This window comes from Pseudophryne corroboree, chromosome 1 (assembly GCF_028390025.1).
Source record: "Pseudophryne corroboree isolate aPseCor3 chromosome 1, aPseCor3.hap2, whole genome shotgun sequence".
Lineage (NCBI taxonomy): Eukaryota > Metazoa > Chordata > Amphibia > Anura > Myobatrachidae > Pseudophryne > Pseudophryne corroboree.
This window is the reverse complement of record NC_086444.1, coordinates 812,054,456-812,078,899: the sequence shown is the minus strand read 5'-3', so window position 1 is coordinate 812,078,899 and position 24,444 is coordinate 812,054,456. Positions and strand designations below refer to the sequence as shown.

Genomic DNA, 24,444 nt, shown 5'->3' with positions numbered 1-24,444 from the left:
ACTTATCACTCAGGTAGGTTCTCACCCACAAGGAAGCGGGGTTGAGAGGAGTAAAATCCTGTTCGGGGGCACTCTTCTGAAACTAATTTAAATTGTAACTCTTAATAATTTTTTGTATAAACAGACTTACATAAAGACAGGGGATGCAGTTAAAATGCCGTCCATCGGGATCCCAGTGCTCAGGAGGCCGACGCAAGAATCCCGACAGACTGAGTGGGAACAGAACCTGTGGCGAGCGAAGCAGGACACCAGGCTCGAAGCATGGCGAGCGTAGTGATTCCGCAAGTTAACTCGCTGCCGGATTTCTGCCAGATGACATGCCGCTGTCGGTATACTGACAGCCGCATCCCGTCTGCTGGTAAATCATACCGAACCCAAAGATTGGACAAACTGTCCTACATTTGTTCTAAGTGATCGAGTCCAAAAATTAAACAAGTAAAAGTGAATGAAATATGTGTTTTCAAATCGGAACAATATAGTCCCACCATAGTATAATGGGCAAAATACGCTACAAGTAGCAATGGTATATCTTGTTTCCCTGTATGTAGAGGGAGAGAAACTGTAGTTTGAAAATTACTTATTAATATAATAATAATAATAATAATAATAACAACAACACTCCACTGGTCAATGTGAATATCCTATACTCAAAAATCCATTTTTATTCTTTACCTCACAATAATTTGCTTATCATCAAACATAATGAACACATTATTTGTGAGTGTATACACAGTGGCCGCCTAGTAACATGAGTTCAACCAGGGTTGTAACTAGGGGTGTGTGAGCAGTACCGTCACATAGAGCTCATGGCTCTGGGGGTGGCACTATTGCTGCCCCACGGCCCTTGACCTTGCCTGGAAGAGCACCCTGCGACCAGTACCCCTGCAGTCTGTGCAGTTGCTCGGAGTGTCCTGGATGCTCCAGGCAGTGCTGCTCTTCCTAGTGCCAGCAGTCCTGCCCCCTCTGTGCGATATCATGATGATATCATGATGTCATGCACTTTGGGTGCAAGGCCGGCATGCCGCTGAGTTCAACCCAAATATGTATAGAGCAAATAACCACATAATGCCTGCGGAAGCCATCAGCATGCTCAGTCTATATTAGGGTTGTAGGCGTTTCAATTACATTGCAGGTTTCCTACTCATGATACGTATATCTTATTTTATCACAACAAATTCATGTCAATCATGCAGGTTATCCACCCCAATAATTTGCAGGGTATTTAAATGAGATATACTTGTGATATGAATAAGCTTGTGCCTGGAGAGGGGGGATAGGGGAGGTTAGTAGTACAGTAAGGAGAGCTTTGACAAATGTGATCACATACAAACTGGGAAACAGATGCATATACTCCACAGAAATCCATATTATTTGTTGATAATCAAAACAGTGAATGATGATGACACCAACAAACTAATTGGATTGGCTGTTTGCAGTTGCACTGCTGACACTGAGTTGTGTTTCTTGGTTGCTAGTGTACTGTATATATTGTGCATATACTGTATAAGTGTGTGTTTGAGCAAATGTTCTTTGGGCTTATAATGGAGTTTGCAAACAAAACAAATGTCTATGAACATGAGGTGCGAGTGAAAGTGACCTACCTATGCATTGCATAAACATGGGAGCATATGCCATTGGTGCTGACCTCCATGGTGGATTTAGGGGTCAGTTTTCCCCTAGGCATGACTTTACCCCCCTTCATAACATACTCTGTTCTTACAGAAAGCCTTACCAAATCCTACCATCAAAATGGCAGCCCCAACCTTACCGTGCTACCTCCCACAACACAATTTGCTGACAGTGACATCACCCCTCCCGCTCCCCCTTCCAGTTTCAAAATAAAAAAGATAAGGACAAAAAATACAAATGAAGCATCTGTGGCCTGCTGTGCCCCCCAGGAAGAGGTACCCCCAGGTACGTGCCTAGTGGGAAATCCACCACAGCCAACCTCCATGTAGCTTGCAATATTTCCAGCTTCACATATTTGCACAATTGTGGACTTTCACTTGCCGTTTTGGGGGCACAATTACAGATGGAGCCCTGCTCATCTATCCCTTTAATAGGATTAACTGAGCCAGTGCTGTCGGACTTAATCCGCTGCTATATTGTTCTCTCTGTATTGTATAATAGCTGAGAACAATAGATGAAAGGCTTATGCTAATAAACCTTGGTGCACCATGGCGCACCAGAGAAGGCAAAAATAAAATTTTGAACACTGTCCAATAACATGGTTTCCAACACTGAAGGACACTCTCAGGCTTGATAACATTGCATCAAGAAGAAAGGCAGCACAGTCATTCAGAGGGAATAAGATTACTGAAATACAGGCATCAGGTGACAGATTTGGGATTGATCTAGCACACTCACTACTGTACTATTTATGTACTGTAGGTTGAGAGTAGGCCAAGTTATAGAAATAATGAAAATACTAATCATAACTACCCACAATTTTGCTGTAATTTCTATTCTTCAATTGAAAATGCAATAACTTGCAAATGATAATTACTTTCCTTACAGTTTATTGCACAGCATCATGCTGTTATTTGAGTTGTTTGTTATGTAAGAACGCCTGTTCCACTGAGATGTTACTCCAGTGCAGATGTAAGAAGCAGCCAATTGGGCAGTTATAGACCTCAGTCCTTCCAGTGTTTTGCAGCTGCATTTGTGCGCTGGGCAGACTTTATAAAGAACTGGAAAGAAGCAGGAAGGAGGGCTCCCTTACTTAATAGACATTGCGCTACAAACGTGAAACACTGACAGAGTAAATCCAAAGGACCAAACCAAACTGTATCTGATACAAAGCCACTCAAGTGTAAATTGACTAAGTTGACCAAGATCTGTAAACCCAAGTACATAATTTTAATGAGAATGTAAACCCAAATGAATGGTTAAGGGAGAATGTTAGACAAGCTTAGAGCAACTATCACCATACAGATATATAAAAAAATATAGTCAAGGAATGTCCAGGTTCCAATACATGTTTATAAGAAGAGTCCCGCTGTTGCCTATGTTGATGTTGTCCAGAAGAACTTTGGTGGTCATTCCGAGTTGATCGCAGCCAGCAACTTTTTGCTGCTGCTGCGATCAACTAGTACACGCCTATGGGGGAGTGTATTTCTCTGACGTCCTAGTGGATGCTGGGACTCCGTAAGGACCATGGGGAATAGCGGCTCCGCAGGAGACAGGGCACAAAATAAAAGCTTAAGGATCAGGTGGTGTGCACTGGCTCCTCCCCCTATGACCCTCCTCCAAGCCTCAGTTAGATTTTTGTGCCCGGCCGAGAAGGGTGCAATCTAGGTGGCTCTCCTGAGCTGCTTAGAATAAAAGTTTAGTTTAGGTTTTTTTTTTTTTTTTTCAGTGAGTCCTGCTGGCAACAGGCTCACTGCATCGTGGGACTAAGGGAAGAAGAAACGGACTCACCTGAGTGCAGAGTGGATCGGGTTTCTTAGGCTACTGGACATTAGCTCCAGAGGGACGATCACAGGTTCAGCCTGGATGGGTCACCGGAGCCGCGCCGCCGTCCCCCTTACAGAGCCAGAAGAGACGAAGAGGTCCGGTGAAATCGGCGGCAGAAGACATCCTGTCTTCAGACTAAGGTAGCACACAGCACCGCAGCTGTGCGCCATTGCTCTCAGCACACTTCACACTCCGGTCACTGAGGGTGCAGGGCGCTGGGGGGGAGCGCCCTGAGACGCAATATAACAGTATATACCTTAGGTGGCAAAAAGAATACATCACATATAGCTCCTGGGCTATATGGATGTATTTTAACCCCTGCCATTTTTACACAAAAAAGCGGGAGATAAGGACGTCGTGAAGGGGCGGAGCCTATCTCCTCAGCACACAAGCGCCATTTTCCCTCACAGCTCCGCTGGAAGGACGGCTCCCTGACTCTCCCCTGCAGTCCTGCTTCAGAATCAGGGTAAAAAAGAGAAGGGGGGGCATTTTTGGCAGCAAATAACGATAATAACAGCAGCTATAAGGGAATAACACTTATATAAGGTTATCCCTGTATATATATATAGCGCTGGGTGTGTGCTGGCAGACTCTCCCTCTGTCTCTCCAAAGGGCTAAGTGGGGTCCTGTCCTCTATCAGAGCATTCCCGGTGTGTGTGCTGTGTGTCGGTACGCGTGTGTCGACATGTATGAGGAGGAAAATGATGTGGAGGCGGAGCAGTTGCCTGTGTTGGTGATGTCACCCCCTAGGGAGTCGACACCTGACTGGATGATTGTATTTAAACAATTAAGTGATAATGTCAGCAATTTGCAAAAAACTGTTGACGACATGAGACAGCCGGCAAATCAATTAGTGCCTGTCCAGGCGTCTCAGACACCGTCAGGGGCGCTAAAACGCCCGTTACCTCAGTGGGTCGACACAGACCCTGACACAGATACTGAGTCTAGTGTCGACGGTGACGAGACAAACGTAATGTCCAGTAGGGCCACACGTTACATGATCACGGCAATGAAAGAGGCATTGAACCTTTCTGACACTACAAGTACCACAAAGAAGGGTATTATGTGGGGTGTGAAAAAACTACCAATAGTTTTTCCTGAGTCAGAGGAAATAAATGAGGTGTGTGATAAAGCGTGGGTTTCCCCCGATAAATAACAGCTAATTTCTAAAAAATTATTAGCATTATATCCCTTCCCGCCAGAGGTTAGGGCGCGTTGGGAAACACCCCCTAGGGTAGATAAGGCGCTCACACGTTTATCTAAACAAGTAGCGTTACCGTCTCCTGATACGGCCACCCTCAAAGAACCAGCTGATAGAAGGCTGGAAAATATCCTAAAAAGTATATACACACATACTGGTGTTATACTGCGACCAGCAATCGCCTCAGCCTGGATGTGCAGTGCTGGAGTCGCATGGTCGGATTCCCTGACTGAGAATATTGATACCCTGGATAGGGACAATATTTTGTTAACTATAGAACATTTAAAGGATGCATTACTATATATGCGTGATGCACAGAGGGATATTTGCACCCTGGCATCAAGAGTAAGTGCTATGTCCATCTCTGCCAGAAGAGCGTTATGGACGCGACAGTGGTCAGGGGATGCGGATTCCAAACGGCACATGGAAGTATTGCCGTATAAAGGGGAGGAGTTATTTGGGGCTGGTCTATCGGACCTGGTGGCCACGGCAACGGCTGGAAAATCCACCTTTTTACCCCAGGTCACTTCACATCAGCAGAAAAAGACACCGTCTTTTCAAACTCAGTCCTTTCGTTCCCATAAGTACAAGCGAGCAAAAGGCCACTCCTTTCTGCCCCGGGGCAGAGGAAGAGGAAAAAGACTGCACCATGCAGCCGCTTCCCAGGAGCAGAAGCCCTCCCCTGCTTCTGCCAAGTCTTCAGCATGACGCTGGGGCTTTACAAGCAGACTCAGATATGGTGGGGGCCAGTCTCAAGAATTTCAACGCGCAGTGGGCTCACTCGCAAGTGGATCCCTGGATTCTACAGGTAGTATCGCAGGGGTACAAACTGGAATTCGAGGCGTTTCCCCCTCGTCGGTTCCTGAAGTCTGCTTTACCAAAGTCTCCCTCCGACAGGGAGGCAGTTTTGGAAGCCATTCACAAGCTGTATTCCCAGCAGGTGATAATCAAGGTACCCCTTCTGCAACAAGGAAAGGGGTATTATTCCACGCTGTTTGTGGTACCGAAGCCGGACGGCTCGGTGAGACCAATTTTAAATCTGAAATCCTTGAACACTTACATAAAAAGGTTCAAATTCAAGATGGAGTCACTCAGAGCAGTGATAGCGAACCTGGAAGAAGGGGACTATATGGTGTCTCTGGACATCAAAGATGCTTATCTCCACGTCCCAATATACCCTTCTCACCAAGGGTACCTCAGGTTTGTAGTACAAAACTGTCATTATCAGTTTCAGACGCTGCCGTTTGGATTGTCCACGGCACCTCGGGTCTTTACCAAGGTAATGGCCGAAATGATGATTCTTCTACGAAGAAAAGGCATTTTAATTATCCCTTACTTGGACGATCTCCTGATAAGGGCAAGATCCAGGGAACAGTTAGAAGTCGGAGTAGCACTATCTCAGGTAGTGTTATGTCAGCACGGGTGGATTCTAAATATTCCAAAATCGCAGCTGATTCCAACGACACGTCTACTGTTCCTAGGAATGATTCTGGACACAGTCCAGAAGAAGGTGTTTCTCCCGGAGGAGAAGGCCAGGGAGTTATCCGAGCTAGTCAGGAACCTCCTAAAACCAGGCCAGGTCTCAGTGCATCAGTGCACGAGGGTCCTGGGAAAAATGGTGGCTTCTTACGAAGCGATTCCATTCGGAAGATTCCATGCAAGAACGTTTCAGTGGGATCTACTGGACAAATGGTCCGGATCGCATCTGCAGATGCATCAGCGGATAACCCTGTCGCCAAGGACAAGGGTGTCTCTCCTGTGGTGGCTGCAGAGTGCTCATCTACTAGAGGGCCGCAGATTTGGCATTCAGGATTGGATCCTGGTAACCACGGATGCCAGCCTGAGAGGCTGGGGAGCAGTCACACAGGGAAGGAATTTCCAGGGCTTGTGGTCAAGCATGGAAACATCTCTTCATATAAACATTCTGGAACTAAGGGCCATTTACAATGCCCTAAGTCAAGCAAAACCTCTGCTTCAGGGTCAGGCGGTGTTGATCCAATCGGACAACATCACGTCAGTCGCCCACGTAAACAGACAGGGCGGCACGAGAAGCAGGAGGGCAATGGCAGAAGCTGCAAGGATTCTTCGCTGGGCGGAAAATCATGTGATAGCACTGTCAGCAGTGTTCATTCCGGGAGTGGACAACTGGGAAGCAGACTTCCTCAGCAGACACGACCTTCACCCGGGAGAGTGGGGACTTCACCCAGAAGTCTTCCACCTGATTGTAAACCGTTGGGAAAAACCAAAGGTGGACATGATGGCGTCACGTCTAAACAAAAAACTGGACAGATATTGCGCCAGGTCAAGGGACCCTCAGGCAATAGCAGTGGACGCTCTGGTAACGCCGTGGGTGTACCAGTCAGTGTATGTGTTCCCTCCTCTGCCTCTCATACCAAAAGTACTGAGAATCATAAGAAGGAGAGGAGTAAGAACTATACTCGTGGTTCCGGATTGGCCAAGAAGGACTTGGTACCCGGAACTTCAAGAGATGCTCACGGACGAACCGTGGCCTCTACCTCTAAGAAAGGACCTGCTACTGCAGGGGCCTTGTCTGTTCCAAGACTTACCGCGGCTGCGTTTGACGGCATGGCGGTTGAACGCCGGATCCTGAGGGAAAAAGGCATTCCAGAAGAAGTCATCCCTACTCTGGTCAAAGCCAGGAAGGACGTAACCGCAAAACATTATCACCGCATTTGGCGTAAATATGTTGCGTGGTGTGAGGCCAAGAAGGCCCCTACAGAGGAATTTCAACTGGGTCGTTTCCTTCATTTCCTGCAAACAGGACTGTCTATGGGCCTAAAATTAGGGTCCATTAAGGTTCAAATTTCGGCCCTGTCGATTTTCTTCCAGAAAGAACTGGCTTCAGTACCTGAAGTTCAGACATTTGTAAAAGGGGTGCTGCACATACAGCCTCCTTTTGTGCCTCCAGTGGCACCTTGGGATCTCAATGTGGTGTTGAGTTTTCTAAAGTCACATTGGTTTGAACCACTTTCCACTGTGGACTTAAAATATCTCACATGGAAGGTGTCGATGCTGTTAGCCTTGGCTTCAGCCAGGCGTGTGTCAGAATTGGCGGCTTTATCATATAAAAGCCCTTACTTAATTTTTCATTCTGACAGGGCGGAATTGAGGACTCGTCCTCAATTTCTACCTAAGGTGGTTTCTGCATTTCACATGAACCAACCTATTGTGGTACCTGCGGCTACCAGGGACTTAGAGGACTCTAAGTTGCTTGACGTTGTCAGGGCCTTGAAAATATATGTTTCCAGGACGGCTGGAGTCAGAAAATCTGACTCGCTGTTTATCCTGTATGCACCCAACAAGCTGGGTGCTCCTGCTTCTAAGCAGACGATTGCTCGTTGGATTTGTTGTACAATTCAGCTTGCACATTCTGTGGCAGGATTGCCACAGCCAAAATCAGTAAAAGCCCATTCCACAAGGAAAGTGGGCTCATCTTGGGCGGCTGCCCGAGGGGTCTCGGCTTTACAACTTTGCCGAGCAGCTACTTGGTCAGGGGCAAACACGTTTGCCAAATTCTACAAATTTGATACCCTGGCTGAGGAGGACCTGGAGTTCTCTCATTCGGTGCTGCAGAGTCATCCGCACTCTCCCGCCCGTTTGGGAGCTTTGGTATAATCCCCATGGTCCTTACGGAGTCCCAGCATCCACTAGGACGTCAGAGAAAATAAGATTTTACTTACCGATAAATCTATTTCTCGTAGTCCGTAGTGGATGCTGGGCGCCCATCCCTAGTGCGGATTGTCTGCAATACTTGTATATAGTTATTGTTACAAAAATTCGGGTTATTATTGTTGTGAGCCATCTTTTCAGAGGCTCCTTTGCGTTTATCATACTGTTAACTGGGTTCAGATCACAAGTTGTACGGTGTGATTGGTGTGGCTGGTATGAGTCTTACCCGGGATTCAATATCCTTCCTTATTATGTACGCTCGTCCGGGCACAGTATCCTAACTGAGGCTTGGAGGAGGGTCATAGGGGGAGGAGCCAGTGCACACCACCTGATCCTTAAGCTTTTATTTTGTGCCCTGTCTCCTGCGGAGCCGCTATTCCCCATGGTCCTTACGGAGTCCCAGCATCCACTACGGACTACGAGAAATAGATTTATCGGTAAGTAAAATCTTATTTTTAGCTTAGCAGGACTGCGATCGCTTGTGCAGCACTGCTAAGCTAAAAAAAATTCAAGTAAAAGAAGACTAGCCCTGGTCATACTTACCCTGTGCGGCGATCTCTGTGATGCTGGAGCCGGCTTTGACGTCAGACCTCCGCCGTCCGTTCTGCTGGACACACCTGCGTTTCCTTTTCCACTCCCCGAAAACGGTCTCCAACGGTCCGGTGACGACCAGGTCCACCTTCATTCTGTCAATCTTCTTGCAGTCGGCTGTGCGACCGCTTTCTTCGTACTTCTGTACGTAACTCGGTGACCCCTGTCGCCGGGCAACGTTGCGCACGCGCATTGCGGCCTCCGCGCATGCACATTGAGGCCGCCGCGCATTCCGGACCCGTTCGCACTGCAGCGACGAACCGCTGCGTGCAAACGGGTCGGAATGACCCCCTTTGCCTGTTATTTACATATAACAAACTGGTATTCTACTTTACCAACACCCACTACAGTATATTCACTCTTCAGATGGCCTAGCCTGTGCTGAATTTGCCTCTCTACAGTTAAACCTCTGGGTCTCAGTACTCAAATTTACCGACTGAAGCTATGTCTCCAGTCATACACACATTCTGAACACTCTGAAAACGATCAGAAACACTAGACAAACTATTTTTTTCTATAAGGTCGCCAGCAGATAAGAACTTAAATATCTGCCAGTATCCATTGGTGTAGAACCGCAAGTTTCTGCATCATCCATAGTGAATGAGAACACCGTGGCTGGTAAATGTGAATGTATTTTAGTCTCTACTGTTCAAAAAAGAGGCAAACACATTTCTTCTACATTTAAAAAAATTGCCATCTGATTTACTCCATCTTCCACTGGGCTTCAAGTCTGAGGAACATTTATATGTATAATTTAAAGCGACAAGACACCTACCTAAATGGGTTAATTTTGGGGGAGGCAGGACTCAAGCAACTAGCTTATCAGGGGCAGACAGTCAAAGTTACCAAATAATGTAGATGGAACAAAAGTATTCTATTGCGGGACACACACAACAAATAAACACAGTGACTCCCCATACACAGGCCACCACATACCAGCCGCCCCATGAGCAAGGGCCTGGCTGCCGTCTTGTGAGAGGCAGGAAAAGGTCCTCATCTGGCGCCCATCTTACAGGAGACAGATCTAAAGGCAGCAAGTAAGGTTTGCTACTCTCCAGCTACGTTCTTGCTTCAGTTATGTGTCTGGATTATAAGGCTTTCTTCAGCCTAGAAGGTTGGTTTCAAATTCAACAGACAGGAATGCCTTAATTAAAGGCCCATTTATCATTAAATATTTTCAACTTATTCCCTAAAAACACCCATTTTTGAGGAGTAACTGCAAATATTTTGTAACACCTTGATGTATGTCAGGGGTCAGGCGGACCCTCATTTCCGACCTGCAACCGCGACTCCCCCCCGTCCCCCCATTGGGGTACACATTGCTGCCGGATTTACCTCTCCTCAATGGCTGCCATGTATACGTGATCAGCACATGCCGGGCAATCGTGTTTCCACTAAGAGAACATCGCAGGAGCAGGCTCCTTTCGGAACCCCTGTCCCTCTGGTTGCTCCATAATACATGGCACATACTACAGTGCGATTCTGGGCACTAACATCACACCCAGACCGCATTTAATATGTGATTATTGATAAATAGACCCCTTAAACTTATATGGTGCTAATGTTATATCTAATGCTTATTATTTTTTCTAACTGAGCAGCTGAACAATTACAGTGCAAACCCAGAACATATTTAGAGTATTAGAATGAGTCATAATTGTGATAAGTGAGTGTGAAAATAATATTAAAATAATATTTTTGGGTGTTTGAAAGACCCAGTCCTAATACACTGCAACTGTTTGCATAATTTTATGATGCTTCCTATGTCTTTTTCCTAACAAATCAAATTTTGATATGTATCTCAATATACATTTCAGAATATCAGAGGGAATGCTTATTGATAATGAAAGTAATAAATATATTAAAATATATTTATTAATCTTCGTCTATGCTATTCTTCCAATCCATGAAATACAGTAAAGTGTTCATCCTATCCTCTTCTAAATTCTCTTTAATGGACTCTGGGCCTAACTGAGCATGGATCGGAGATGTGCGAAAAATCGCACATCTACGATCCATTACACTGACATGCAAGGGGACTCCCAGCACAGGGCAAGTCCGCCCTGCATCCCGGATCCAGCCCACCCCCCACACACACATGCGAAAGCATCACATGGTTGTGATGCTTTTGCATGTTTAGGGTAGCCTTCTGCCTATGCAGCCTAGCTGCTAAGACAAACGGCTACCCGCCATGTCTCGGGTCGCAGCGGCTGCATATGTCACGCAGCCGCCACGGCCCACCCCGCAAATGGTCCGGACACACCTGTGTTGTCCAGACTGCCAAAATGTGTCAGTGAGTAACGAATACACCTGTGCTCCTGCTGGCTGACCTGGAAAACATAAACTGTTGGGGGTACTTGAGGACCGAGGTTGGGAACCACTGCTTTAGAGGATTGCAATTAAAATGCTAGTTAATATTGATTGAATTGATAGTATTAATGCTAGGGCTTTGCATTTCTTCTGGATTTTAAAATTGAGATTTCACCAGTTTTTTAAGATCCTTCGGAAGGAAAGACTGAGGATGTACTGTACTGTAAGTTGTAGGGTTGATGTATAGGGCATCAGGTCATGCAAAAATGTACCATCTGTTCTCTACTTTACCAAAGTGTGGAAAGTAAATGACCAGGCAATTCGCCTGTAGAGATAGTCCCAGAGTAGATAAACTTTTTTATTCTTCTTGTGTTTTTGGACACCTGGCATCCAGGGATGAATACAACCTGTTCCAGGTGATTCAGGATAGGAATTACTAACCGATTTAGCAAAAATGTTTGCAGATTGTACTATGGAGAGATATGGGTCTATAGCATGAGTAGAGCGGTTTAGTGATGATTATGACATTTGCTCAGGTGTTATCCCTCTCAGAATTTTTTCCTCTTTAATATTTTAATGCAGAGTGATTACAGTAGTGGTACTAAAGTTGAAATGTATTTTTTGTAGAATCATTTGGAAAGGTGCAGTACAGACAGTTTCCATGTTACAAGTGAAATGCATAACTGTAAAATAATGTAAGAACAGGTCAAGGCTCCATATAAGTGTCATCTATTGGTGGGCAGCAGGTGACACTTATATTGTAAATGAGTGCAGTCTATATAGCAGATTAGGTTATGACTGAATGGTAGACGAATCAAGCAAAGGTTATGCTAGTGCTTGTCCTATATGAACATGATGGGTCAGATATACAGCAATACGGTGTGGGATGCTGAATCTGTGGAGATTTTGCCAAGTTAGCATTCAAATTTAAAGTGGCAATGTTTGGTAAGGCAAAACCAACCTGATTTTGCCTTGTTAGACATTGGTGCTTTAAATTTGACTTATAATTTGCCAAAACCTCTGAAGTTTCAGAATCTTGAACCCTATTACATTAGGCCCTTTATGCTGGTGGTTTGATATGCTGATCTTATACTTCTGCAAATGTCATGTACAGTATGATCCTCTTGTACTGTATATTGTGAGCCACTCCTGTGACAAGCTGTGAAACAGTTACTTTTAGGTCTGTATAAATGATACATACATATTATTATTATCCATAACATACTGTATATTGTACATTGGTTGGCATAAAAGTGTGAACAATGCATTGTTGGGCACTGAGAATTTGAAGTGACTGAATTGCTTTAATCTGAGCATTATTTACACACACCTTTTCTTGTTAATGTCACCATTGTGCTGGCAGATATCACTGTCTTACAGACCTTAAAAACTGGCATTACGCATTAGCGAAAATATGTGTCCGCTAACATTCCTGTAGTAAAAGACGTTAGAGACTGCATGACCTGTAATATCATATGTAGCAGACGTCATGTCTGCTGATTTGCCACGCTATCTTTGTCTATAATTTGGCACTAGTTTCACTAGACATTGTGACATCTAATCTCAAAACCGGTCATTATGAACTGGAAGCTGTATACTGGTACTTGAGTATAATCACTTGGGGAAGTGAGAACATACACAGATTTTGGTATTTTGTCATGCGAGGTATTAATACCTGGGAAATGCTTGTATGAAGTAAGTGTATTATTAGAGGAAAGCTGTTTGCTAACCTGCTTGCCTGTGTGATGGTAAATTCTGTATAGGCCATGTGCCAGTAGCTTTTCTATGGCTGGGTATACACCAGACATACATGATGGTGGACTCATAGTCACGCTGACAGAGCGGATAATTCAGGTGAGCATACACACTTACTGATTGGCCACTTGATGTGTCTGTCAGGACACGCAGCTGGGCGGGCATTTGAAATTGGCAGCCCAGCTGTGACTGACGTCAGTTCCTGCAGCAAGTCTACTGCCCATATACACAGCCAGATCGCCCAATATATATCAGCCGTCAGCTGTGCTGCACAGCCAACGTGATATGTCTGTGAACTATGTCATTCACAGACATATCTGTACACACCCGCCGATGGGCTTTCGTTGTATCGGCCTTTCGCTTTAAAGCCTGATATATCACCTAGTGTGCACCCAGCTAAAGTCATTCGATTTGAAAGAGATGCTAATTTTTTGCAATGTTGCCAGTAATAGAAAGATTACTTTTATTTCTCTATCGTCCTAGTGGATGCTGGGGTTCCTGAAAGGACCATGGGGAATAGCGGCTCCGCAGGAGACAGGGCACAAAAAGTAAAGCTTTTCCAGATCAGGTGGTGTGCACTGGCTCCTCCCCCTATGACCCTCCTCCAGACTCCAGTTAGATTTTTGTGCCCGGCCGAGAAGGGTGCAATCTAGGTGGCTCTCCTAAAGAGCTGCTTAGAAAAAGTTTAGCTTAGGTTTTTTATTTTACAGTGAGTCCTGCTGGCAACAGGATCACTGCAACGAGGGACTGAGGGGAGAAGAAGTGAACTCACCTGCGTGCAGGATGGATTGGCTTCTTGGCTACTGGACATCAGCTCCAGAGGGACGATCACAGGTACAGCCTGGATGGTCACCGGAGCCGCGCCGCCGGCCCCCTTGCAGATGCTGAAGTCAGAAGAGGTCCAGAATCGGCGGCTGAAGACTCCTGCAGTCTTCTAAAGGTAGCGCACAGCACTGCAGCTGTGCGCCATTTTCCTCTCAGCACACTTCACACGCAGTCACTGAGGGTGCAGGGCGCTGGGGGGGGGCGCCCTGGGAGGCAAATGTAACCTATATAAAGGCTAAAAATACCTCACATATAGCCCCCAGAGGCTATATGGAGATATTTAACCCCTGCCTGGATTCACTAAATAGCGGGAGACGAGCCCGCCGGAAAAGGGGCGGGGCCTATCTCCTCAGCACACGGCGCCATTTCCTCTCACAGCTCCGCTGGTCAGGACGGCTCCCAGGTCTCTCCCCTGCACTGCACTACAGAAACAGGGTAAAACAGAGAGGGGGGGCAAATTTATGGCGATATTTTGATATATATAAAGCAGCTATAAGGGAGCACTTATTATAAGGCTATCCCTGTTATATATATAGCGCTTTTGGTGTGTGCTGGCAAACTCTCCCTCTGTCTCCCCAAAGGGCTAGTGGGTCCTGTCTTCGTTAGGAGCATTCCCTGTGTGTCTGCTGTGTGTCGGTACGTGTGTGTCGACATGTATGAGGACGATATTGGTGTGGAGGCGGAGCAATTGCCAAATATGAGGATGTCACCCCCTAGGGAGTCGACACCAGAATGGATGCCTTTATTTATGGAACTACGGGATAGTGTCAACACGCTAAAGCAGTCGTTTGACGACATGAGACGGCCGGACAATCAATTAGTGCCTGTCCAGGCGACTCAAACACCGTCAGGGGCTGTGAAACGCCCTTTGCCTCAGTCGGTCGACACAGACCCAGACACAGGCACTGACTCCAGTGGTGACGGTGACGAATCAACCGTATTTTCCAGTAGGGCCACACGTTATATGATTTTGGCAATGAAGGAGGCGTTACATTTAGCTGATACTACAGGTACCACTAAACAGGGTATTATGTGAAAAAACTACCTATAGTTTTTCCTGAATCAGAAGAATTAAATGACGTGTGTAATGAAGCGTGGGTTGCCCCTGATAAAAAGCTGATAATTTCAAAGAAATTATTGGCATTATACCCTTTCCCGCCAGAGGTTAGGGAGCGCTGGGAAACACCTCCTAGGGTGGACAAGGCGCTAACACGCTTATCTAAACAAGTGGCGTTACCCTCTCCTGAGACGGCCGCACTTAAAGATCCATCAGATAGGAGGATGGAAAATATCCAAAAAAGTATATACACACATGCAGGTGTTATACTACGACCAGCTATAGCGACTGCCTGGATGTGCAGTGCTGGGGTAGTTTGGTCAGAGTCCCTGATTGAAAATATTGATACCCTGGACAGGGACAATATTTTACTGTCGTTAGAACAAATAAAGGATGCATTTCTTTATATGCGTGATGCACAGAGGGATATCTGCACACTGGCATCACGGGTAAGTGCTATGTCCATTTCGGCCAGAAGAGCTTTATGGACGCGACAGTGGACAGGCGATGCGGATTCAAAACGACATATGGAAGTTTTGCCGTATAAAGGGGAGGAGTTATTTGGAGTCGGTCTATCAGATTTGGTGGCCACGGCTACAGCCGGGAAATCCACCTTTCTACCTCAAGTCACTCCCCAACAGAAAAAGGCACCGACTTTTCAACCGCAGCCCTTTCGTTCCTTTAAAAATAAGAGAGCAAAGGGCTATTCATATCTGCCACGAGGCAGAGGTCGAGGGAAGAGACAGCAACAGGCAGCTCCTTCCCAGGAACAGAAGCCTTCCCCGGCTTCTACAAAAGCCTCAGCATGACGCTGGGGCTTCTCAAGCGGACTCGGGGACGGTGGGTGGTCGTCTCAAAAATTACAGCGCGCAGTGGGCTCACTCGCAGGTAGATCCCTGGATCCTGCAGATAATATCTCAGGGGTACAGGTTGGAATTAGAGACAGATCCACCTCGCCGTTTCCTGAAGTCTGCTTTACCAACGTCCCCCTCCGAAAGGGAGACGGTTTTGGAAGCCATTCACAAGCTGTACTCTCAGCAGGTGATAGTCAAGGTACCTCTTCTACAACAAGGGAAGGGGTATTATTCCACTCTTTTTGTGGTACCGAAGCCGGATGGCTCGGTAAGGCCTATTCTAAATCTGAAGTCCTTGAACCTGTACATAAAGAAGTTCAAGTTCAAGATGGAGTCACTCAGAGCAGTGATAGCGAACCTGGAAGAGGGGGACTTTATGGTATCCTTGGACATCAAGGATGCGTATCTCCACGTTCCAATTTACCCCTCACACCAGGGGTACCTCAGGTTCGTTGTACAAAACTGTCACTATCAGTTTCAGACGCTGCCGTTCGGATTGTCCACGGCACCTCGGGTCTTTACAAAGGTAATGGCCGAGATGATGATTCTTCTTCGAAGAAAAGGCATATTAATTATCCCATACTTGGACGATCTCCTAATAAGGGCAAGGTCCAGAGAACAGCTAGAGATGGGATTAGCACTGTCGCAAGAAGTGCTAAAACAGCACGGGTGGATTCTGAATATTCCAAAATCCCAGTTAATGCCGACAACTCGTCTGCTGTTCCTAGGGATGATTCTGGACACGGTTCAGAAAAAGGTTTTTCTCCCGGAGGAAAAAGCCAAGGAGTTATCCGAGCTTGTCAGGAACCTCCTAAAACCAGGAAAGGTGTCTGTACATCAATGCACAAGAGTCCTGGGAAAAATGGTGGCTTCTTACGAAGCAATTCCATTCGGCAGATTCCACGCAAGAATTTTCCAAAGGGATCTGTTGGACAAATGGTCAGGGTCGCATCTTCAGATGCACCTGCGGATAACCCTGTCTCCAAGGACAAGGGTGTCTCTTCTGTGGTGGTTGCAGAGTGCTCATCTATTGGAGGGCCGCAGATTCGGCATACAGGATTGGATCCTGGTGACCACGGACGCCAGCCTGAGAGGCTGGGGAGCAGTCACACAAGGAAGAAACTTCCAGGGAGTATGGACGAGCCTGGAAACGTCTCTTCACATAAACATTCTGGAACTAAGAGCAATATACAATGCTCTAAGCCAGGCAGAACCTCTGCTTCAGGGAAAACCGGTGTTGATCCAGTCGGACAACATCACGGCAGTCGCCCATGTGAACAGACAGGGCGGCACAAGAAGCAGGAGTGCAATGGCAGAAGCTGCAAGGATTCTTCGCTGGGCAGAGAATCATGTGATAGCACTGTCAGCAGTGTTCATCCCGGGAGTGGACAACTGGGAAGCAGACTTCCTCAGCAGACACGATCTTCACCCGGGAGAGTGGGGACTTCATCCAGAAGTCTTCCACTTGCTGGTAACCCGTTGGGAAAGACCAATGGTGGACATGATGGCGTCTCGCCTCAACAAAAAACTGGACAGGTATTGCGCCAGGTCAAGAGATCCGCAGGCAATAGCTGTGGACGCGCTGGTAACGCCTTGGGTGTACCAGTCGGTGTATGTGTTTCCTCCTCTGCCTCTCATACCAAAAGTATTGAGAATTATACGGCAAAGAGGCGTAAGGACGATACTAGTGGTTCCGGATTGGCCAAGAAGGACTTGGTACCCGGAACTTCAAGAGATGATCACGGAAGATCCGTGGCCTCTACCTCTAAGGAGGGACTTGCTTCAGCAGGGTCCCTGTCTGTTTCAAGACTTACTGCGGCTGCGTTTGACGGCATGGCGGTTGAACGCCGGATCCTAAAGGAAAAAGGCATGCCGGAAGAAGTCATTCCTACTTTGATTAAAGCAAGGAAGGAAGTAACCGTGCAACATTATCACCGAATTTGGCGAAAATATGTTGCGTGGTGCGAAGATCGGAGTGCTCCGACGGAGGAATTTCAACTGGGTCGATTCCTACATTTCCTGCAATCAGGATTGTCTATGGGTCTCAAATTGGGATCTATTAAGGTTCAAATTTCGGCCCTGTCGATTTTCTTTCAAAAATAATTGGCTTCAGTCCCTGAAGTCCAGACCTTTGTTAAGGGAGTGCTACATATACAGCCTCCTGTGGTGCCTCCAGTGGCACCGTGGGATCTCAATGTGGTTTTGGACTTTCTAAAATCTCATTGGTTTGAACCACTAAAGAAGGTGGATTTGAAATATCTCACATGGAAAGTGACCATGCTTCTAGCCCTGGCTTCGGCCAGGAGAGTGTCAGAACTGGCAGCTTTATCTTACAAAAGCCCATATCTGATTTTCCATTCGGACAGGGCAGAACTGCGGACTCGTCCGCATTTTCTCCCTAAGGTGGTGTCAGCATTTCATCTGAACCAGCCTATTGTAGTGCCTGCGGCTACAAGTGACTTGGAGGACTCCAAGTTACTGGACGTTGTCAGAGCATTAAAAATATATATTGCAAGGACAGCTGGAGTCAGAAAATCTGACTCGTTGTTTATATTGTATGCACCCAACAAGATGGGTGCTCCTGCGTCTAAGCAGACGATTGCTCGTTGGATCTGTAGCACAATCCAACTTGCACATTCTGTGGCAGGCCTGCCACAGCCTAAATCTGTAAAGGCCCACTCCACAAGGAAGGTGGGCTCATCTTGGGCGGCTGCCCGAGGGGTCTCGGCATTACAACTTTGCCGAGCAGCTACGTGGTCAGGGGAGAACACGTTTGTAAAATTTTACAAATTTGATACTCTGGCTAAGGAGGACCTGGAGTTCTCTCATTCGGTGCTGCTGAGTCATCCGCACTCTCCCGCCCGTTTGGGAGCTTTGGTATAATCCCCATGGTCCTTTCAGGAACCCCAGCATCCACTAGGACGATAGAGAAAATAAGATTTTACTTACCGATAAATCTATTTCTCGGAGTCCGTAGTGGATGCTGGGCGCCCATCCCAAGTGCGGATTATCTGCAATAATTGTACATAGTTATTGTTAACTAATTCGGGTTATTGTTGAAGGAAGCCATCTTTCAGAGGCTCCGCTGTTATCATACTGTTAACTGGGTTTAGATCACAAGTTGTACGGTGTGATTGGTGTGGCTGGTATGAGTCTTACCCGGGATTCAAAATCCTCCCTTATTGTGTGCGCTCGTCCGGGCACAGTACCTAACTGGAGTCTGGAGGAGGGTCATAGGGGGAGGAGCCAGTGCACACCACCTGATCTGGAAAAGCTTTACTTTTTGTGCCCTGTCTCCTGCGGAGCCGCTATTCCCCATGGTCCTTTCAGGAACCCCAGCATCCACTACGGACTCCGAGAAATAGATTTATCGGTAAGTAAAATCTTATTTTAATAATAATTTAGACAAACGTGTGTGTGTTTGTGTGTATGCATGTGTGTAAAAAAAAAATGTTTTCTGTGGGATTGCTGATTTAACACCTCAACACTATGGCCCTCATTCCGAGTTGATCGTTCGCTAGCTGCTTTTAGCAGCTTTGCACATTCTAGGCCGCCGCCCCCTGGTATAGTGTATCTTAGCTTAACAGAATTGCTAACGAAAGGTTAGCAGTTCTGCTATTAAATATTTCGCTGCAGTTTCTGAGTAGCTCCAGACCTACTCCTAGATTGCGATCACTGCAGACTGTTTGGTTCCTGGTTTGATGTCCCAAACACGCCCTGCGTTTGGCCAGCCACTCCTGCGTTTTTCCCTGGCACGCCTGCATTTTTTAGCACACTCCCTGAAAACGCTGAGTTGCCGCCCAGAAACACCCACTTCCTGTCAATCATACTACGAACACTCGAGCGACTGAAAAACATTGCTCAAGCTACAGTAAAACTACTAAGTTTTGAGTTAAATTACTTAGCGCATGCGCGCTGCTTACCATGCGCATGTGCATTTTCTACCTGATCGCTGCGCTGCGAAAATCGGCAGCGAGTGATCAACTCGGAATGAGGGCCTATATTCTAATATATGTTTTAATAACATGTTTTCCAAACATGATTAAGACATAAGTCCCACTGATGGTCACACTTTGTACAAAACTAAGCATTGCACACCGGCTGATCGGTGCATTGTACATGCATTGTTCTGATGTAAAAAAAATAAAAAATAAAAAAATAAAAATAAAATAAAAACTTTTATTCAAAGGCTAAAAACGACATTGTTCATAAAAAAAAAATTATATGTATAAATAAAAAAAACCTATAAACACACAAGTTGAAGCTATATTATTCCTGTAGATAAATGTGCCCTTCCTGCATACAGGTGACCTGATGGTTTCTCATCTATCAATGTTATCTTTTTCTTCCTTAGTGAGTGCTAGCCATAGTAAAAGAAAGGGACCAATTACAACTAATTTTGCAAATGTATATGATTTCTGGGAATTGTATCATTATATAGCAACTTCCTGTGCTTAGCATCTGTGTGTCCACTTCCAGTCCATATATGGTCAGTGTAGGTAATGCCCCTACTTGTACATCACTTCATATAATCACCTGCCAGGATACTGTATGGGAGAATAAGCAGCACTGTATATACAGATTACAATAATTAGCAATTGGGTGCTATATAAACACTGATTCTGGGTCTGATCTGTATCAACATTGCCATAACAATGAAAATGACTGACTTAATGTATAATAAATGTAAGTAAGCTGTATTTGCTGTCCTTGTAGCCATTTGCCAGCCAGCGTGTAAACATGGAGATTGTGTTGGACCCAACAAGTGCAAATGTCACCCAGGATATACTGGAAAAACCTGCAATCAAGGTATCAGTACCGATTTACTGTTTATATTCTCCATCTACATAGATGCTTTCATAAGTGTGTCTCTTTATTACTTGATTTATTTTCCATGAGCCTCAGAAAAATGTTGTAAATATATGTATACGCTGCTATTGGTTCCATGAGAAAATCTAATCATTCTGCAGGCGTTGCAGAGTAATGGGATTTTGCTGCACCCTATTTATCGTTTTCAAACATGGAATGTTACATGATCTCTTATTCTCATTACTGTACAAACGCTGCGAGCTTCCACCACGGTGATACCAAAGGGTGCAGGTATTATTAACATTATAAGAACTGCGGTTAAAAACAGTTTTAAACAGCTGATTAAGTTATGGTTACCATACTTCATTGTAGAGGTTAGCTACTTTCGAGTTATCTGACCTAATCAGCTATTCAGCCAACAATAGCTGAATGCTGGAGATAACTGTCCTTCCGGAATGACACACCGTAACTGGTTATAATGCAGTACTGGCTATACATGTAATGATCTGTTTCCTCAGACCAATATCAGAACTTCCAAGTATGGGCCACACATGAGGAGGACTGAAATTATAGATGTGGCAGTTCAGGCATCGGACTACACAGGTACACTGACCACATACAGTACAATACAATACAATACATAGTTGACTAGTGTTCACTCTAGCAGTGAAAAGGGGCATGGCGCCGGACTCCGTGGGGCATATGAAACGGGGGCGCGACCACGCAATTTAGGGGGCGTGGCCACGCCAACGTCATTTTAGTGGGCGGTGCGGCCCACAGACCCTACTATAGAGAGCGTCTGTGGCCGGCGACATCACTTTTGGGGGCGTGCCCAGCACCTCCGTCGGTGCTGGGCTTCCCCCAGCTCTCTCCCAATGCGTGAATGGATGCCGCGCGCATGCGCACGGCATCTTTACACGCTGGGACGGCAGGAAGCGGGCGGCTGTTCTAGCAGGGCGCCGCAAAAGAGGCAGGGCGGGTTTTGCCTGCTAAAAAACGGGCAGGGCGCGGCGCCCTGCTAAAACAGCCTAGAGTGAACACTAGTTGACCAGTTTAGTTGAATAATCAGGAAACTGTCCGACCAACTATGTACTGTAAGTGTGTTGTCAGTGTAAGATATCCATAGCCCCATCAGGGTCATTTGTAGCTATATACCCTGAAACAGATATGGCCAATAGCACTTGCAACAGATTGTTTTTACATTAAGATGCAAAGCCATAGAACATGAGTATAGTGTATGTGCCTATTAGTCTATATAAGTGTGGTCATATTTGTGATGTTCCCAGGCCATCAATACAGAATAGAGGATACCTGCAGGTGGCCTTAGAATTATGTGTAGAGATCTGTCATCTATACAATAGCATTTCGGACAGTTATACCTCTTTCATACCAAAAACTGTGGGACTTACCCGGGAATATGGTCCCAGGATCATGCAGGGACGTTCCCGGGTTAGGCGCCTTTCGTACCACAGTCAGTAGCTGACGTCAGCGGTGACGCTGCAGGGGCGGCGCTAGAGTTCACATGATCTCCAAGCGCCGCCCGTACATACAGCGTGAACGGGAGCCGGGTCGCATCGACCCGGCTACCGTTCACACCGCACAGCGAGCCGGGTTGAAATACCGGGTCACTGGACCCGGTATTTCAACCCCGGCACCCTTTCATACCGCACATGAACACGGGTTATGCGCACTCATATGCCAAAAACCCATGTTCAGAGGTGCTGGTGTGAAAGGGGTATTAATCAGATTGATGTCTCTGGGAAGAAGAGATGTTTAATGTACTAGAAGTGTACTTTATATTCTCTGTTTTAAAAAAAAAATGTCAGTGATTCCTAGCTGTCTGGTTAGCACAGATATTGCCATGTCAGACAGTAGACGTTAGCTCCGCAGCCATTAACTTCTCTGTTGCAACTGACACCATTAAAGAAACCATCACATTGAGCATGCATTGTGTTATGGATGTATTTCTGAATAACAAATAAAAGAGAAATTGTGAAAAAGTGTAAAATGTTCTTAAACCTGCAGATATCAGTGCTGTGATTTATATTTTTTTGCAGTAGCTAAACGAAGGGTTAAATCCTCAGGGAATATAAAATGTCTAGGTAATAACAGTCATCAACAGGTGGACGAGGAAAGGAAACATTTAGACAAATGAGGGCACCAATTATATTAATGTGGATAACTTCCAGACATCCTGGGCAATGTAGTTCTGCTCTCAGGGCTGTTTTCCTGCTGATGTCTTCTTTAAGTTCACTGCCTACACAATTTTAGATGCAGGTGCTATGTAGCCTTAAGACACTGATTAACAACCATTTTTCTCATAGTACTAAATGCTTTTTTAAAGCTGTTCTATCATCCGATGTCATCTAACCAAAACCAATTCCCTTTAAAAAAAAGTAGCAACTTTACAAATGAAAATAGGAAATGCTGATGTTTCCTGGAAGCAAAACATTAAGCATAAACTTGTTGTCTCACAATATTTATTTGTGTGCGTTTCTAATGTGCTGACTACACTGTAAGGTTCTGATGCCAGTTGAACCCACACTTGTTTATGGAACATATCTTGAATTTTGCCTCACTGTACATGCCCCAGAAACAAGCAAATGTAACTATGGAGAGTTGCACACATACTTACCTACTCTCCGGGAAGTAGCGGGAGACTCCCAATTTTTTGGGTAGTCCCCCTCACCTCTGGAAGAGTGGGTACTCTTCTCGCATCCTGCCTGCTACCTAGGGAAGAGGGCAGGATAGCCAGATAATGCCAGGTCAAAATGGAGGGGGCAGGGTTAAAATGATAAATTCCCATAATTTCAGCCCAGCTACATCCTCAAGGACCCACGATTCATGGGATTTACCATCATGGAGGTGGGGCCTAATGATGTTGATACCCAGCCCTGCCCCCAAAGTCCCCAGTCGGCAAGTATATTTTTACAGTGCAACTGAGTAGACATAGTTGGGCTGTTGTGGTATCCGGATGATACATCTACACTGTCTACTGTAGATAGACAGTCAATAGGTCATCACCATATGGTTGACATGCATTATGTCGACATGGTCACAAGGTCAACAGGATCAAAGGTCAACAGGTAAAAGGTAGACAGTGCTTAAGGTCGACAGGTACAAAAGGTCATAAGGTTCAAATGGTCGCCATGACAATGGACGCCACACGTGTTTTGGGGGTTTTCACATATTTTAGAACTTTTGCTTTATTTACCATCCATAAGGACTGTGATTGGCAATAGTAACCTGTGCCAAGTGGAGCAGTAGTGGAGGGAGGCACCTTGTCCAAAGCGTGGTGAACTGTGTGAGCTCGCTGGGGTCTCCGTTTGCTATAATTGTGGTCACATATCATGAAACATAGAAAATGACACACAAAAATGTAAACTCTTGTCTACTTCTTCTGTATCGACCATTGCTATGTCGACCTTTTGACCCTGTCTACCTTTTCTACTGCCTTCTTTTTACATGTCGACCTTTTGACCCTGTCGACCTAATGCATGTCAACCATATGGGGTCGACCTAATGACTGTCTATATAATTACTGTAGATCTTCTATACCATGCTCGGCTGTTGCAGGCAATTCTCAGTGAGGGTGTGTCGTTGTGGGCTATGCAGACGATGGCAGCTATCAATCTCAGTGTATAGATAGGAGGTGGCCTGCTCACAGACATGCGTACAACTCTGTATACAGATGGATATATGCATTTTTTTCCATTCACGCAATGTGGGAATATTTTATGGTGAGTTGCGTTCAACATTGCATCAGGCCATAATTCTCTGTTACTAAAATTGCATTTAGGTAGAATATTTGCTATAACCCCTAACAGTCAATCATATATGTGCTTTCCTTGTTTAACTTGTACTTGATGGATACAAGTTAAGTGCGGATTGTCTGC

At 45.7% G+C, this 24,444-nt stretch overlaps 1 protein-coding gene across 6 annotated transcripts in view; it reads left to right on the top strand.

Annotated features, from left to right (window-relative positions):
* Positions 1 to 24,444, top strand: part of NPNT (nephronectin) — a 217,348-nt gene that overhangs the window by 109,914 nt on the left and 82,990 nt on the right. For all 6 annotated transcript variants that reach the window (XM_063919271.1, XM_063919257.1, XM_063919283.1 and 3 more), the window contains one exon: positions 20,456 to 20,548. In XM_063919271.1, coding sequence (XP_063775341.1) covers positions 20,456 to 20,548 — 93 coding nt within the window. The remainder of the gene's footprint in view (positions 1 to 20,455; positions 20,549 to 24,444) is intronic.